A 17,586-nucleotide genomic window follows, 5' to 3' on the forward strand; every position below is an offset into this window, starting at 1 on the left:
TCATGGAAGAAACAGGGCTGGGTTTTATTGTTTGTTTTTTTCTGAGTACATACTATGTACAAGGCCCCAAACAAAAATAGACACAGCATTCTCCCCACCTGCAGTGAAAACTAGTGGCAGAGGCAAAGAAAGGAAGAGTTGCAGTACAGTGTCAAGATAGAGGTAAGTATAGGCTAGAATTCCTTATAATTACATTTTAGCTAATTTCTGAAATAATTTCTCTTTATATTTTTCTAGAGTGTTTTTATTCTTTCAGATGTTTGATATAAAGTTAAACTTCTTTTGGATATTTAAAAAGCTTTTTGTTGTTTTAAAGTGTCATTTTCATAAATCTTGCTATAAAGTTCTTATAAATCTGATCTATAACATTTCTGTTTTCATCAGATTCCAATATTCTTTAAAACTCATATACATTGCAGTGATAATTTTATTCCAAACTCAGCATTTACACAGAAAATATAATTCTACGTACTTACTCACACTGTCTTTGAACAAAAAGGCATATGGCTTCATGTATATTTACTTTATAAAACTTGAAGACTTTTCCAGGGTTCTGTCCCTTTATTTTGTTTTAAAATTTCATCTGCTCCCAGTGTTTCAGTCCCAACTGACTTCAACTATCAGTTACATCCTCATAGTTCCCGATTTCATATTGAATCCAGATCTCTCCTTTTACTCTCACATCTATTGGGTTGGCCAAACAGTTCGTTCGAGGTTTTCTGTAGCCGTAAAATTTTACAGCAAACCCGAACGAACTTTTTGGCCAACCCCAATATATAGCCACTGGCATCTTTACCATCATGTTTCACAGATACCTCAGTTTTCCCTGAACAGAATTCACTATCTTTCCCCTATCTTGAACTCCTTCTCTTGGTAAGAGGCACCAGTATCCCATTGGAATCATGGAAGCCGATAACTTGATAAACTATTATATAATCTCCCTCATTCACACTCCTCACCCATCAACCAACTAATGATAAGTATTGCTGATTCTATTTCATTAGCCCCTCTAGTAAGTATTTCCTCCTCGTCCATCACATTGCTATAGCTTTTGATCAGGCCAGTAGTGTGTTGGTAAATCAGCTTTCTGAAAAGAGAGCCCTAATTTGTAGTTTTTGCTGAGATCTATGGTGTAAATAAATACTCGCATGGCTGATTTCAAACCACCAACTGAATGTCACTGAACCTGAAGTTGGGAAGAGATATATATAATTGGCTTTTTAAGCCAGTACCAGTCAGCTCCTGTATGCCATTGGTTCACAACGGCTCTGCTATCTTTTCCCAAAATCTTACAGTAGTTTTCCTACTTTCTTTCTCTCTTTTTGTTTTTTTGGCTGCGTTGTGCAGCCTGTGGGATCTTAGTTCCCAGACCAGGGATTCAACCCATGGCCCCTGCAGTGGAAGCACGGACTCTTAACCAGTGGACTGCCAGGAAAGTCCCCAGTTTGCCTACTTTCAGTCTTACTTCCCTCCAAACCATATTTCACACTGTCACCAGGTCAGTCCTTCTAAAAGGCAAATCCCATTCATTCATTTGTTCATGAAGTATGAATGGAGCAGCAGCTCTGTGCCAGGCAGGCAATGATCACATTTCTGTACTTGAAATCTTCAATGGCTCATGATTACCCACAGAATCAAGTTTAAATTCTCATATATGGCATGCAAGTCCTCCATGAACTGGCCTCTCTCCTCCCTCTAAAGCTTCATTCCTCCCTTCACCTTTGCTTGAAATAGTTTATTATTTAAATATCCATTTCTTGTCTGTTAATAATCAAAGCACTTCAATTTGGCTCTGAGTTTACCATTGCATTTTGTGTGATATGCCAAAGTTATGGAAATTACTGGATAAGCATACAGACTTAGAAATTAGACAGATCTAAGTTCAAATCCCGTGCTTGTTATTACCTGTGTGACCTTGCTAAATGACAATCTCACTGTCCCAGAGTTTTCCCCTCTGTGAAATGGGAACAGTGATAGTTGATTCTTAGGATTGTTATGAAGATTAAATTAGAGAGTGTATAAAAAGTTCTTACTACAGTCCCTGGCACAGAGTAAAAGCTCAATAAATAATAGCTATCTTTTTTTTTGGCCATGCCACGTGGCGTGTGGGATCTAGTTCCCTGACCAGGGATGGAACCTGTGCCTCCTGCATTGGGAGCACAGAGTCTTAACCACTAGACTGCCAGGGAAGTCCCAACAGTGGTTATCATTATCCTTACATTATTCATAACACTTATTATTAGCTTCTAAATAATTATAGATGTAGTATGGATTGTATCCAAACAAAAAAGTCATATTTGCATCACAGCCCTGTCTTTTATTTTGTCATTTCCTCTCCCGATTAAATAACATATGAATTATATACCAGCATTGCTCCTCTCTTCCTATTGAACTTTTAACATTTCTTAATTATTAGTGGTGTTTTGAGCATAAATACTATGGTAGGTGATGAAAAATTAAAACAACACACACTTAGGTTGGAATTGTTCTTTAATGTTTTCAGAACATCTTTATATAACTGTATTTGATTATATGATTCACAAATTGAAGAAGTAGACAGAGCAAGTATTATCATGATCATGGTTCCCAATTTACAAATGAGAGAAATTAAGTTCAGAAAGCCCATGTCACAATGTTACAACAGTTAATAAGATGTGGAAATGAACACCTGGTCTTCCAATTCATTGTCTTGCACTTTTCCCATTATATCAGACTATCCTTCAGACTCAGTCAACACATCACATCATTCCAGCCCCAAATATCTTCCTTGGATCTTCTAGACTATGTGAACTCATATTATTTATTTGTGACATATCATATAGCCCTCTGGTTGTTAATCTTTTTTTATGTGTACATATTTTTTTCCTCAATAGATGGTAAGCTATACTTGAGGACAAGACTAAGTCTTATGCTTCTTTCTGTCCCCTATAATACTAGCATAGTACATAGAGCATGACAAATGGATGGAGGGAGGGAGAGAAAGAGAGAGAGGGAGATTAAAAAATGTAAAAAGATCAGTTTTGCACAAATAAGTTATATACAAATTTGGCACCACAGAAAACAGCAGCTAGCTGTTAGAAGTGTCGTTTGCCAATAGGAGGGACAGTTATGTGTGTAGATGGGAGCAATGTAAAATTTGGGAACATATGTATGAAAGCAATGATCATGGTTTATTGATATTGCACACTAGTAAAGCTGAAAGTAGCACCAATAAATAGCAGCAGCAGCAGTCAGAGACCACGATAATTCACTGGTGAATAAGAGTTAGATCCATAGTTATCACTTGAAGAAAAAAATATTCCTAAGAGAAAGCAGTCTTGCTTTTGTAATTATAGTGGACAAATAATCCAGCTACAATAGGAACAATCACCTAGTAGGTTTAGCATGAGGAATAGACGTAATTCTGAACTCATAAGTAAAATATATTTCTGGAAATAAGGTTATACTATAAACACCACATCTAAAGACAGAGTACTCATCAGCAATTGAACAGCACTGGGATAGGCTTTGGAAATGGCACAAAAAGGGTAAGACATCGCTCCTGTTTCAACAAGTTTACACTTTGGGGAAATACAGTATAAACACACACAAGTTATAAAAGTATAACAATTCTTTGCAGCAATATAAGAAAAAATTATAATCTGAATATCTCCTAGCTTTCCTGTAAATCAAGATTTTAATAAAGTATGTGAAGAAAACTACATGGATAATTTTTTCCTTCAAACCATTTTCATTCACTTAGGGTCTATTATCCCCTCACAGCAGTTTGCCTTTTAAAACAGTACACATGCCGTGCAGTGCAGCCAAAACATAAAAAACAAAACAAAAACAAACAAACAAAAAAACCCCAACAGTGTACAAAATGATGGAAAGGAGAGAAAAATTCTAAAGAAAGATCTATTGCATGTTAATAGTTCCCAGATATCTAAATTAGTTTATGAATTACTTCTCAATTAGAACAAGGTATGCAACCTTAATTATTAAGAGGGTATCAGAGGGGCTTCCCTGGTGGCACAGTGGTTGAGAGTCCGCCTGCCGATGCAGGGGACACAGGTTCGTGCCCCGGTTCGGGAAGATCACACATGCCGCGGAGCGGCTGGGCCCATGAGCCATGGCTGCTGAGCCTGCGCGTCCGCAGTCCGTGCTCCACAACGGGAGAGGCCACAACAGTGAGAGGGCCGCATACCGCGAAAAAAAAAAAAAAGAGGGTATCAGAGTTATTTTTAGCCATTGTTATAGCAGTATTATGCAAAATAAATATAGGTTTTCTATTTTAAAGCTGATTCTATGAGTCAGCAGGAGGAAGGACAAGTAAAATGGATAACTATAATTTTATGCAAATTATAAAACCCAAATTCATATTGCTGGATATTCCTGAAAGCCAAATTAAAGAGTGGAAGAAATTCAGAATGATTATATTGAGGGAATAATGCTATTAATAAACAAGATAACCTACATTGTCTGCCCTCACATTGTAAAACACTGGATCAATACAAATGGTAATAATTATAATTTATCACTCAACTACATGGCAAGCATGTTAATATATTTTGCTTCTAATCCTTTCATAAATCCTACAAAGTGGAATTATTTGTATTGTACAGGTATGAAAACTGGTATTCAGAGAGAGATATATAGGAAGGATTATCTTCCTTGTTGCATCTTGTTAAAAATTTCCACCTATGAATCCACAGTTTGCAGCTCTGAAATTATATTTGACTCTATGTAAGTGTAATATAGGCAATTCAGTCATGAAGTTGCCATAGTTTTTTTGTTTTTGTTTCTGCCTGCACTGTTCAGCTTGCAGGATCTTAATTCCCTGACCAGGGATCGAACCTGTGCGGCCCTGCAGCATAAGTGTGGAGTCCTAACCACTGGACCGCCAGGGAATTCCCAGTTTGTTTTTTTTAATATTCCCTTACATTTTATTGTTTCTTTTCTATCCTTGTAACGACTCCTTCTTGGGACTTCCCTCATGGTCCAGTGGTTAAGAAAGACTCCACACTACCGATGCAGGGGGCCTAGGTTCGATGCCTGGTCGGGGAACTACATCCCACATGCCGCAACTTAAGAGTTCAAATGCCACAACTGAAAGATCCCACATGCCGCAATGAAGATCCCACATGCTGCAACAAAGACCCGGCGCAGCCAAATAAATAAATATTTTTTAAAAAACAGTTAAAAAAGACTCTTTCTTGACTTAACTAATTTGTGGGTTGCTAAAAATAACATCTGAAGTTCCTTTATTTCCTCATTCATTCAGTCATTCAGGCTTGAATTTTTTAAAACTATACACACACATATGCATGTGTGTGCATGCATAAAAAGTGTGCAAAATAATACACACAAAATTGGGTTTAATGGTGATTATACCTTAGTATTGCAGGAATGAGTAGATGGTACTCAATTTTTACTTTATATAGACCTGTATTGTTTTACATTTTTTTCCAAAATACAACGGTAATATTTATCATTTTAAATATATTTAAAAAGACTCCATTCCTAGTAGAAGCCAGTACTATGCTAGATACTGCAATAAGTTCTAAAAATACAAAGGTGACTAAGGCATGATCCATCTGTTTAAATCTGCTGGGAGAGTAGGGAATGGTTTCATAGAGTAGGTGACATTTGAACTGTTTTTTTCAAGTGAGGAAGGGTGGAGGTGCTTTCCAGAAAAGGGAAACAGTATGTGCAAGTCACAGATATGCATGAGGTCATGGTGTCCTTAAGAAGACAAAATATATGTGAAAAGGAGTAGTATGAGACAAGTCTAAAGAAGTTGGGTGGCATTAGGTTGTGAAGGGCTGTGTGTAATATGCTAAGGAGTTTGTTAGCAAAAGATGGACAAATAACTTTTTAGGCAGCTTAAACTCATTTTTAGAAAAACCTCTTTGGTAGGAGCACTGAGAGTGATGGAAGTGAGGAGACTGTAAAGAAGGAGGTAAATTAGGAGGTTATTGCTATGATTCAGGAAAGAGGTTGAGATTCTGAACTAAGATTCTGCCATGGCTCATATGCCAAAGGCATTTCTAGTACAATCAGCAGGATTTCATTCACAGGTGGAAGCCAATAATGATTCCGAGGATTCTAGTATGAGAAATTATTCCAATTCCAATTCTACACTCTGCTAAATAAATAGCCCCAAACGCATGCTTTTATTACATCATTTTGTTGATTAAAAACTTACACTGATCTGGAACCTAGAAAAATGGTACAGATGAACCGGTTTGCAGGGCAGAAATAGAGACACAGATGTAGAGAACAAACGTATGGACACCAAGGGGGGAAAGTGGCGGGGGCTGGTGGTGTGATGAATTGGGAGATTGAGATTGACACACATACACTAATATTTATAAAATAGATAACTAATAAGAACCTGCTGTATAAAATAATAAAATAGAATTAAAAAAAAAACTTACACTGATTTCTTACAGGCCATCAAATCAAGTTTTCACATCTAATTAATCTGCCTTCTCCACCTAATCTTTTCTCTCTATTGCACATAGACCAAGGCCATTTTCACTTATTTTTACTTTATTATCTTTGGTTTCTCTTACTTGAATGATTTTTACTTTATTATCTTTGGTTTCTCTTACTTCCCCACTTAAATATGCCATTTAAAATCCTAAGTATCATCTGAGGCCCAGTTCATTCATTTATTTATTCAATAAATATTTGAGCTCTTGTGGACCAGATACTGTACTAGGTCCCAGGGAGTCAAAAATAATAAACACTAAGGATCTCATGGTTAGTGATACTGATAATACAGCATGGTAAGGGCACTTATAAAGGGTGAGGACACTCCACACTGGGGTAGAGTGATGTCAGCACTATGGCTGAATAAGTTGACCCTTGCTTGTGCCCTACCCCCAACAAAAATTTGGCATCTATCCATGGACAGAAGTGCCTTTGTGAGAGCTGTGAGCATCTCTGCCAAGGGATCTGGGAGGAATCTTGCCCACCTGTGCGTTGGGTAACACATACAGAACGTGGTCCTGGTCCTGGCTGTGGACCCTGCAGTGGCCCATGAACTGGCTCCAGCCCCTCATAGCCACAGCCCAGGAACTCCTGCAAAACACTGTCTTAGACAATCACTTATGGATGAAAGAGCCATTGTGGAAGTCCAGGTTTCCAGCAGCGAACTTCCTGGACAATGTTGAAGCAAAAAAAAAAAAAAAAAAAAAAAAAAAATACAAGTTTGGATACATCGGAGAAGGTAAAAGAAATAGTTTGACTTTACTGCATCAACCCTCTCCCAAAGACAGCACAGCTTAGGGCCAAAAGAGATCCTCTGAGCCTGTGATATCTCTAACAAGGGCAAGTGAGAGTGTGTGAGTGACCACCTGGCCTCCGCAACTGTGGGGAACACAGAAAGGAGCTCATTTCTCTCTCAGCGCATCCATAATACTGAATCATGAACTTCAGGACTGGGGAGTGGGAAGAGGCTGGGATAGAATTCTTGAAGGGCATTAATGGGACATGGCTCACACTATGTTGTGGACTCCATCAAGAAACCAGAGCTGCTGGGGACACATCACCCATGGTCCCCCCATCTGGTCCATCTCAGAAGAAATGGAAAAGCTGATCCTAAAATGCGTTTTGAATCACGAGGGATGTGAATAGTCAGAACAATATTGTAAAAGAACAAAGTTGGAAAATCCACACTTCTTGATTTCGAAAGTTACTATGCAGCTAGTCATCAATGTAGTGTGGTGTTAGCATAAGGCATACAGGTCATTAGAACAGAATTCAGAGACCATAAAAAACCTCTAGGGTCAGTTGATTTTCGACAAGGGTACAGAGACCTTTTCAAGGGGAAAGAACAGTCTTTTCAACGAATAGTGCAGGCCTGATTTTTAGAAGGGCTTACCAGGTTGGCCTTCAGCTGGCATCAAGGAATACAGCTTTTAAAACTTTCCCTATGTGATATAAGGTTCTATCTGCTATGCTAGCCTGACTAGACTTTTTAAATAAACAATGTGATTTCAGTGAACACCTGCTTACCTTCTGGGAGCCTGGAGTTTTGGTGGGCAAAGGGTGCCTACATGGTTTAGCCCCTATTAAAACCCCTGAACTTTGCATTTCAAACAGGCTTCCCTGGGCAGAAACACTGTGCCTGTGTTACTGCATTTCACTGTTGGAGGGAGAGTGAGCTCTGTGTGGCCCCTTCAGAGAAAGCTTCATGGTTTCCTTCATGATCTGTCTTTTCCCCTTACTGAGGGAGCTGTATATCTTTGCTGTGTCGCTATAATAAATCTTAGCTGTGAGTATGAACATATGCTTAGTCTGGTGACTTCTATTGACACACTGAATGTGTGGGTGGTCACTGGACCACCTAAACGGGTGTATCAGGAGTGCTTACACAAGTGGTGTCACAACTGTTCCCCACAATATGTATATTAAGTTTACAATAAAATCTTACATGCAACTCACAGTGATCTTTTGCACTAAAAAGATTTTAACAAAAGCAAGCAAATGATATGAGGAAGCATAGCTCAGAACATGTGCCATCATAATAAAAGCAACTTCCTCCTGGGGTAAGAAAGGCACATTCCTCCCTCTACAACAGTAGAACCTAAGAGAGCGCTAAGTTTTTTAAAAAAATGTATCTTATAAAAATGCCTCCAAGTGCTAGAACTTTTAGGTGAATATTCCCTCTTCCTATTAGTTCAGTTCATTTACAATTTAAAACCACATTCTAACATATATAACAGGATAATGAGAGCAGAAATTTAAATGTAACATGATACAAATAAGTGATAAAACACTATTGTGTTACAAATTATTTCTATTACCCAAAACGTCAGCTGTCTACAAATTTTCAGTTATCACTACTACTGAAAAAACTCCTGGTCAAAGTGTATCAATATACAGTTTAGGAGTTTGCAGATGTCAGTACAAAAAAAAAAAATTTTTTTTAGAAATGACTAGTTATCTATACAGATGAATTTTTACAAGTGAAATTAGATGAATCTCTACCTGCTGCCCTGTTTGTAAAACACAACTGTCAGAACAGGCAAAGAGAAGCACTGTAAAAAATTAGAACTTTCACAAATAATATGCATTACATTTTAGGGCTATTAAACTGCAATTAAACTTCTGCTTTAAAGAAAATTTTTGGCATAGTTTACATTGATAGAGTGCTAGAAGTAAACTTTTAAAATTCATGTTTGTTATTTTATTATATTAATAACCACAAAAGATTTAAACAAACTAAAAAGATAAGTGCTGTATCTTAACAGACCAAAGTCAACAATTTGAATACACTGAAGCTATATGGCCGTGGCTAGAGTATTAATCACATTTTCCATGGCTAGTCCTAATAAAAATGAGTAACAGGACCAATGATTCTACTACAGAACTCAAATTTTAAAACATAGGACTGGACTCTGAATCCAGTTCAAAATGACTACCAACAAAGAGACAGGATATAAATAGCTTCACCAAGAATCTCTCTTAATCCGAGAGGAAAATTCATTTCCCCAATCTTTCCACCTTAAAAATACAGAACTGAGAGAGCAGGATTCTGTGAAACATCAATGACTGGAATCATGTACAAAGAAGATAAACATATCATTGTGATAAAATAATGAGAAATGAAAAACTACATGTGGTATTGTTTTCATTAAGTTTTTAAAAAAATTACTCTTTTTATTTTGGGCTGCATTGGGTCTTCGTTGCTGCGCACGGACTTTCCCTAGTTGCAGCGAGCAGGGGCTACTCTTCATTGCGGTGCGCGGGCTTCTCATTGCGGTGGCTTCTCTTGTTGCGAAGCATGGGCTCTAGGCGCGCGGGCTTCAGTAGTTGTAGCACGTGGGCTCAGTAGTTGTGGCTTGCAGGCTCTAGAGCGCAGGCTCAGTAGTTGTGGTGCACGGGCTTAGTTGCTCCACGGCATGTGGGATCTTCCCGGACCAGGGCTTGAACCCGTGTCCCCTGCATTGGCAGGTGGATTCTTAACCACTGCACCACCAGGGAAGCCCCAAAAGTTACTCTGAATATTAACTCTTAGGGTTGCCCTGGTGCTTTGTGTTTGTGTTTCTCACCTAATACCTTTTGATCCTTTGAAATTGGTGAACTGACAAAGTAAATTTAAAATTTTCCCTAACAGAGTTCATGGAGGGGTGGGGGTATAACGTAAAGCAAAAATGAATAATTGTATATGATTTACATATGCATGTGTAAAGCTTGTTCAGGAATTAGAGATAGTTGGGGGGATGAGCGTGAGGTTACCCCTTACAGCCTGTATCATGGATTTATTGTATGTGGCAGTTACAAGTGTTCAGAATCCAAGACTCCAAGAGGTAGGATCGTAAAACTCCAAAAGACTTTCCATTTTCCTCACTCCCAGGAGGTCCTTAAATTAATGGTTGATCTATGGAGGAAGGTCCTTGGCTTCGGATTTACAGTTAGGTAACTGATGTACCCTTTGTTGGAATTAAACAAAACAACAAACCCAAAATACTGATCTGGCTGATCATTATGCTATTGCTGAACTTCTAAGATTTTTAAATTAATTATGAGAACTTGTGCTCACTCCTCAAGAGAGTGGTTGTACAATTCAGATGTAAGCAAAGGCAAACAGAGTTAGAGTGTTAGGCAAGTTTCAAAACTTTAATACAGAAAAAAAAAAGACATTTCCAAAAATAAATGCCACACAAAAGTTTTTTAAAAAGTGAAAGATATTCAAGAAACAAAACCCTTTATTATCAAAATATACTAAATACTTAAATCTAATGATGTTAAGTGTTCAAATTCTGGGCCAATGTAGCTTATAATAACATAGTAGTATTCTTCATGATATGGCTGTTTCAAGACATCACTTAATATAGTTACTTTTTAAACCTATATTTTCTTAAACATCCATTTCACAATTCATTTAATTATTTTACATTCATTTATAAAAACACATTTTTTAACAATGGGTTATTTTGTGCTTTATAATAATGAACCATGGTAAAATACTTAAGTGATTTACATTGTTTGCTAATGACTACACCCATCACAGATTTTTGTACACTTATACAGCTACTGAAATAATCAGAAGAGCTACAACTCTTCTTAAAAATGACACTCAAGTTTGGTAAGCATGCTAATAATTAGAGACATTTTTTTTCCAAGTTAAAACATTAGAACTTTCTAGCTTTCTTTAAAATTTGCAAAGATAACCTGTTCATTTAAATCATTTTAACTGACAATTTATAAAACAGAGGGAAAGTGTCATTTTAGAATTTTCTGTATAACTTCTACGGTAAAAAATGGATGTCCTCTTTCAAACTGTGATGGCATTAAAATTCTATTTTAGAAATTCTAGATTTTAAAGTGTTAAGAAATACAACGTCAGTTATATCTAGAGGGGCATTTTAATGAATTAACCTAATTATTCTTCAGGTCTATAAAGACTTTTCTTCAATGTAGGTGACACTGTCTTACATTCATCTCAGTACCTTAGAAAATAATTCATTTTAGATGTGATCCAAGACAAATGCCAACATATCCTAAATTCTTTTCAATAACAAGGGACCAGTGTATATCATCCTCTAGATTGACAATTTAGTAAACAGATATCTATACAAACCTAAAACAATAAAATTTATATAATTAATGGTGATTAGTGCCAAGTACAACAGACTTCATTCTTACAATTTGGAATTAATTTCCATGCAAAATTTTATATAGAGTATTGATCCTTACTTATAAAGTAATTTTTTATCTTTTTAAGTAATCAAGACAAATAGTAGAAAAAGCATTTTATTTAAATGGAAAAAGCTACATTAAGATCTGTAAAAGGTGTCAATATAATATTGCCTATACAGAAAAAAATTCTGATGTGAATAGCAACAAATAAGTTACACGTCTTCCTACTTAGCAGTGCAATTAATTCACATTGTAATAAAGTTAAGTCAAGTATAACAAAATCAAAACAAGTGTTTCTCCATAATCAGTATACTGAGAATTACAGTGTAAAGATCATTTCAGGTTTAAGGAATCTGCAATCAATCTACAGAATACCCTAAGACAAGGGAGACGGACAGTTAATTCATTTCATTATCAGCTGTTGGGTTTTTTCAATACTGTTCACAGGAAAAAAGTAACGAGTTGACATACATGTAAATAGAATATATTTAGTCTATACAGTAAAAAAATACAAATTATAAAGTGAGCTAACGAAGAATGAAATCTGAATACAGATTTATATAACTGACGACATCTTAGACAACACATACAGTATTTTTCATGTAAAAACATCTAGTTTCAGCAAAAAATAATTTGGTTGCTTTTCAGATGCATTGTAGATCTTGTAAGCTGAAGATGCAGATGTCCAAGTATCTTAAAAACCATAATAAATGTCTTTCTCAATGCATACAAAATGATAAATGCTCTCATCACAGTCTCAAGAATATTTTTGGAAGTTTGTTTTGTCTTGCTTCAGAAATACATTTAAAATGGGTAAAAATCAAAGGATTTCATGGTACAATGAAACAGTAAACGGTGCTCGATTTACTGCTAATGTTGAAAAAAACCTAGATTTTACAGTACTCTGGTATATATGAAAATTTTTTTGATTTTACATTGCATATTTCTGAGTCCATTCTCTTGCGTGTCTGTTGTATCTGTAGACATACAAAAGGGATATAGTAAAAACATACAAATTAAATCTTTTAGAAGATCTGTCTATGTAAAACTGTATACCTTTTTTATGCTTAACTGCAATAATCATACATACACCAATTATTGGGTCAATGTGACTTAGGTTCATGCATAAATAAAACAGAAAACATGAGCGATTTTTTAAACTAATGGATCTCTTTACAACCTATATGAAAACGTACCTAAGTTAATACACAACGAAATAAAGAAATCAATTTCTAATACAAATCTGTAAATGACAACCCTGAATGGTCATTATCTGTAAAATGCAAATGAATCAATGGTGCCAGCAAGATGTAGCACCTTGAAAATTAGGTCAGTTTAGGGGTAGTTAAGGATAACTTTTCCTGGGAGAAGGTAAGGAATATGATATTCAGTAATTTCCAATTATCAACTTTTTAAATTGTAAATTTACTACTTAGAATTATAGATAGTTTGATAGTTACTATCAAAAAACATGCATACTATGTTAATGCAGAACAAGTACTATTAAATAGTAAAGGATGAAACAACAAGTGGGAAGGGATGAGATTTTTTTGTAAAAGGAATTAATAGAATTTAAAAAGAAAGGTTTACTCCACTGGATAGATAAACAAACTTAACATAAACACAATAAGCATAACTAAATGTACTTCAATACATTGATAATACTTATGTTTTGGCAGACTACATAGAAATGCACCCAAATAGAAACTAATATAAGCAAACACTTACTTTTCTTTGTCTGATTTATAGATTTGTGCAATATCTGGTACTAAGGGGTCATCTGGATTAGGGTCACAAAGCAGAGAACATATGGACAATAAAACTAGATTTAAAAGAGAACATCATATTAAGTAATGATCTTTCTACTTTATATGAATTACACATGTGAAAATAATTTTACTGAACAGACAATAAACTTACAAAGAAAAAACAAAATGAACACATTAAATTACATTTGAGATTAATTTTGGTTGGCAGCAAATATCTTTAATTTTTTAAATTACAAAATTACCATACAGTGTATATAATACAAAATTATTATCACTTTTGCAATTTTAAATTCTATTTGAATTTCTGTTTATTTTAAAAATGTGAACCTCCAAAGTAGCTATTAACTTTTAAACTCAAGAGTTCTCTACAAAAATATTTTTTAGGTAACACACATATACCCCGGATGGTACATAGTTGGAAAAATATTAGAATAGCATCCTAACTTTAGATGTTTCTTAGAGATATTTTTTTACTTTAATAAGAAAACTGTCCACTTTTATTCTACTTTAATGCAGAAAATCTGTGTCCTAAACAGTTCAAGGTAAAGCAATCAAATTACAGTTAACAGTTCAAACCGCTTTGGGAGATGAAGCTCATGCACTGTTTTACTTGGGCTTAGAGCTAAAGAAGGAATATCTGTAAGATTATTTTCAGTGAATTTTTTTAATTCCATGTACATTATTTGTGGCAAATGCATTTAAAAATAATAGGCATGGGCTTCCCTGGTGGTGCAGTGGTTGGGAGTCCGCCTGCCGATGCAGGGGATGCGGGTTCGTGCCCCGGTCCGGGAGGATCCCACATGTTGCAGAGCGGCTGGGCCCGTGAGCCATGGCCGCTGGGCCTGCGTGTCCGGAGCCTGTGCTCCGCGGCGGTAGAGGCCGCAACAGTGAGGGGCTCTCGTACCGCAAAAAAAAAAAAAAAAAAAAAAAAAAAGGCACAGCTATCATTACATAACTTGTATATTTTTAAATATAAATGAAAATTGATAAATTATAGTAGTTGTTTCTTGCATGTTGTATCAAAATACTAATGCAAATAGCTACACTTAAAAAAATAAACAACTAAGTGTCTGAAAAAGAAGGAAACAAGGACTCTGGTTCCTCATTTGTCTGCTTCCATGCCACCACTTCTGAGGGGATACATGGTATCTTTGGAACAACATTCCATCTTCACCTTCCTCTACTATGTTCCTTTATCTTTTCCTACTCTTACAAATCCAAAGGTGAATTTATAAGGAAGGCAGAGTTGATTTTTTTTTGTTTGTTTGTTCTAAAGAAGACGTTGGGGGTCGGAGTTTATTAATTAATTAATTAATTTTTGCTGTGTTGGGCTTTCGTTTCTGTGCGAGGACTTTCTCTAGTTGTGGCAAGCGGGGGCCACTTGTCATCGCGGTGCGCGGGCCTCTCACTATCGCGGCCTCTCTTGTTGCGGAGCACAGGCTCCAGACGCGCAGGCTCAGTAGTTGTGGCTCACGGGCCTAGTTGCTCCGCGGCATGTGGGATCCTCCCAGACCAGGGCTCGAACCCGTGTCCAGGCAGATTCTCAACCACTGCGCCACCAGGGAAGCCCCAGAGTTGATTTTTAATGACTTGGAAAGGGGGTGCTACGGGCTAACAAAAACTAATATTTCATTCATCTTTTTAATCTTTCATCTGCCCAATGGAATTTCAAGCCTGTATATTAAACCAACTGGGTAAGTTACCTGGGCTCACACCTCCAGTAAGTTTCCAAACTAAACTCATGATAAAAAGCGAAATAAGACATTTAAAATATTAAAAAGTGAAAAATGTACAAATAAAGAAAATATAAGCTACTTTATAAAATAGGCAAGAGGGAAGTTCCTCATCTCCCCACTCCTGCTGCCAAGAGCCCTGTGCCCTGATTTCACTATTATGCACACAAATCAAATGTTTTCAGATAAGGAAAATGATAACAATATATAACATTCATTTGAATGCTTACTATGTGCTAGTTGCATAGTAACCATATGTGGTAATACTATTATAATCCCCATTTGACATATAAGGAAACTGAGGCTGTTTGAAACTGTTCTTAAAGGACAGTTTCTAGAAGCTAACAAAACTATTTTTTATAAAAAGCAACCAATGGCAGAAGGTAAGTATTCAACATCTGGCAGTCTGCGCTCTCTAAGTATTTAGCTGCATATGCTAAATGAATTTCATTTTGTGATCCTATTCCAGGAAACAGAATATTAATTTGAAAAACCCTATGACACAATATCTTTCCTATATCTAGTGTGTAACAGTTATAGTATGTGAAAGGTTTTTAAAAGAACACTAGAATCTACATGAACATTTTATAGGGATATGTTAGATCAGAAAAATTGCCATTCATGAATAACTAACCAATCTGAAGGGCTGTTACTTATCTAATACTTGAAATAATCATGGCTATGGACACTGCTTCCTCTAAACCTTATCAATTTTTAAAACAAGCTATATATTCAGGTAGCATTTATTAAAAAAATTTTTTTTAATGACCATGGATTCCTCCCCCAAATCCTTCAAAAGAAACAGTTTTCTTAAATTTTATAAAAAGGGAAAACTACCAAGTTACTTTCAGGGGTAGATGGTTCTAACTCAAAACAATAACTCAGGCTCTTTTCTGTTAGAGAAACAAGACAAAATTAAGAGGCTGGCAAAGCAAATAACATTAGCTAATGAAACAAACGGCTTCAGATGCCCTATATACACATCTCATAATTTAGCAAAGAATAATGCTATGCAACTGTGAAAGTTGAGAATCTGCGTGGATTATGTATCAGTCCTTACAATGATGCTACTATTTGAAGTTTAGACTAACATGCTATATATACTACATTACTCTAAAGTGTGAAATATGTCTTTCCTTTTTTTGGCCACACCATGCAGCTTGTGGGATCTTAGTTCCCCGACAAGGGATTGAAGCTGGGCCCTCGGCAGGGAAAGCGTGGAGTCCTAATTACTGGACTTTCAGGGAATTCCTGTCTTTCATTTTAAATAATTTACTTTATCTGCCAATCTGACATTTCCTCTGAGATGAAGTAAAGGAGATGTAAAGCTTTACTCATCATGTCAACAAATAATTCCATTTAATGAATGGGACATCTGGTCCTAAAATCTTATTTTTACTTCTGTGTCTCTCTCTCTGTCCCTGTCTCTTTCTTTTTAAAGATAAAGCCCAAACTAAAGGGGTGAAATGTCAACAGTCCTATCCCCAAATTCCTAGTTCTAACATTTTAAATTTCTCTCATTTCATCATTTAGATCTGTCCATCAACCCCCCCCAAGCAAGAGTAATATAAAAGCTATGAAAGCAAAGCAAAAGCAAAGCAGAAGAAAACACAATAGATTGGTTTTTTTAAACTTTGGTCCCTAAGATATTTCTGCTGTATTTTTCCTGTCTCACTGTTATCAACTGTTGTAAATCTGATAAATGAAATTACCTTTTGATACAGTCAGAGCTGGTGACCATTGTGACCTCAGGATATCAAGACAAATACTTCCATTACTGTTTATGTTTGGATGGTAAATTTTTGTTGTGAAAGCAATCTAAACATAAAACAAAACAAAACAAAACTGTGACAATCCATGAACTATGAAAGCAAACAGAACCAATTTGCTCTAGGGTAAAATGTCCTCAATTTTATGTGATCTTAGAGGAGAGATGTATTCAACACAAATTGGATGAGCATCTACTTTATGTGCACGTGGCTTTAGCTACTGATAATGTGAAAGCAAAGTCAGTTTTCTGCTCTCCCCAACCCCAAGGAATTGAGGAGTATTTTGGAAAGTGTGATAAATAATATAATATAATAGGTGGTATGACTGGTTGAGTAGCACCTGAAGTAATTAACCATGGCTTTCATCAACCCTCAAAGCAATCCTTTTCTTAATTTGATTATCAATTGATACCTGGATCTAGAAATAGGCTGCTGACCTTACTCCAGAGGAAAGTTGAGGGGCCCCAGCTTATTACCTGCCCTAACAAATCCACCAAGAATTCTAATCTTCCATGAGAGTTGTTACATCGTTTCATATGTAATGTTAATTAGGTGTTTTTAAAAATCTAAAGTAAATATTTCCTCAGTGACAGAATTTGTTAATGATTTTCTCCCTCATTGACACCCCCATCATTTGTTGGCTTCCTCTTTAGATTTAAGCTAAATTTAATAAGAATGTGT

General features: G+C 36.1%; 1 protein-coding gene across 5 annotated transcripts in view; it reads right to left on the reverse strand.

Moving 5' to 3' along the window:
- Positions 1-10,592: 10,592 nt before the first annotated feature.
- Positions 10,593-17,586, reverse strand: part of UBE2D1 (ubiquitin conjugating enzyme E2 D1) — a 35,823-nt gene continuing 28,829 nt past the window's right edge. For 3 of the 5 annotated variants that reach the window (XM_029201120.1, XM_029201122.1, XM_029201118.1), the window contains 3 exons: positions 16,849-16,954; positions 13,363-13,456; positions 11,772-12,611 (listed from right to left, as the gene is read on the reverse strand). In XM_029201120.1, the coding sequence (XP_029056953.1) occupies positions 12,566-12,611; positions 13,363-13,456; positions 16,849-16,954 (246 nt within the window). In that variant the 3' untranslated portion in view covers positions 11,772-12,565. Of the gene's footprint in view, positions 12,612-13,362; positions 13,457-16,848; positions 16,955-17,586 lie in introns of all 5 variants that reach the window. The other 2 variants (XM_029201123.1, XM_029201119.1) reach the window with 2 other exon arrangements.

The sequence above is a fragment of the Monodon monoceros genome, unplaced genomic scaffold (genome assembly GCF_005190385.1).
Source record: "Monodon monoceros isolate NGI ecotype Baffin Bay Population unplaced genomic scaffold, NGI_Narwhal_1 Super_Scaffold_4, whole genome shotgun sequence".
Lineage (NCBI taxonomy): Eukaryota > Metazoa > Chordata > Mammalia > Artiodactyla > Monodontidae > Monodon > Monodon monoceros.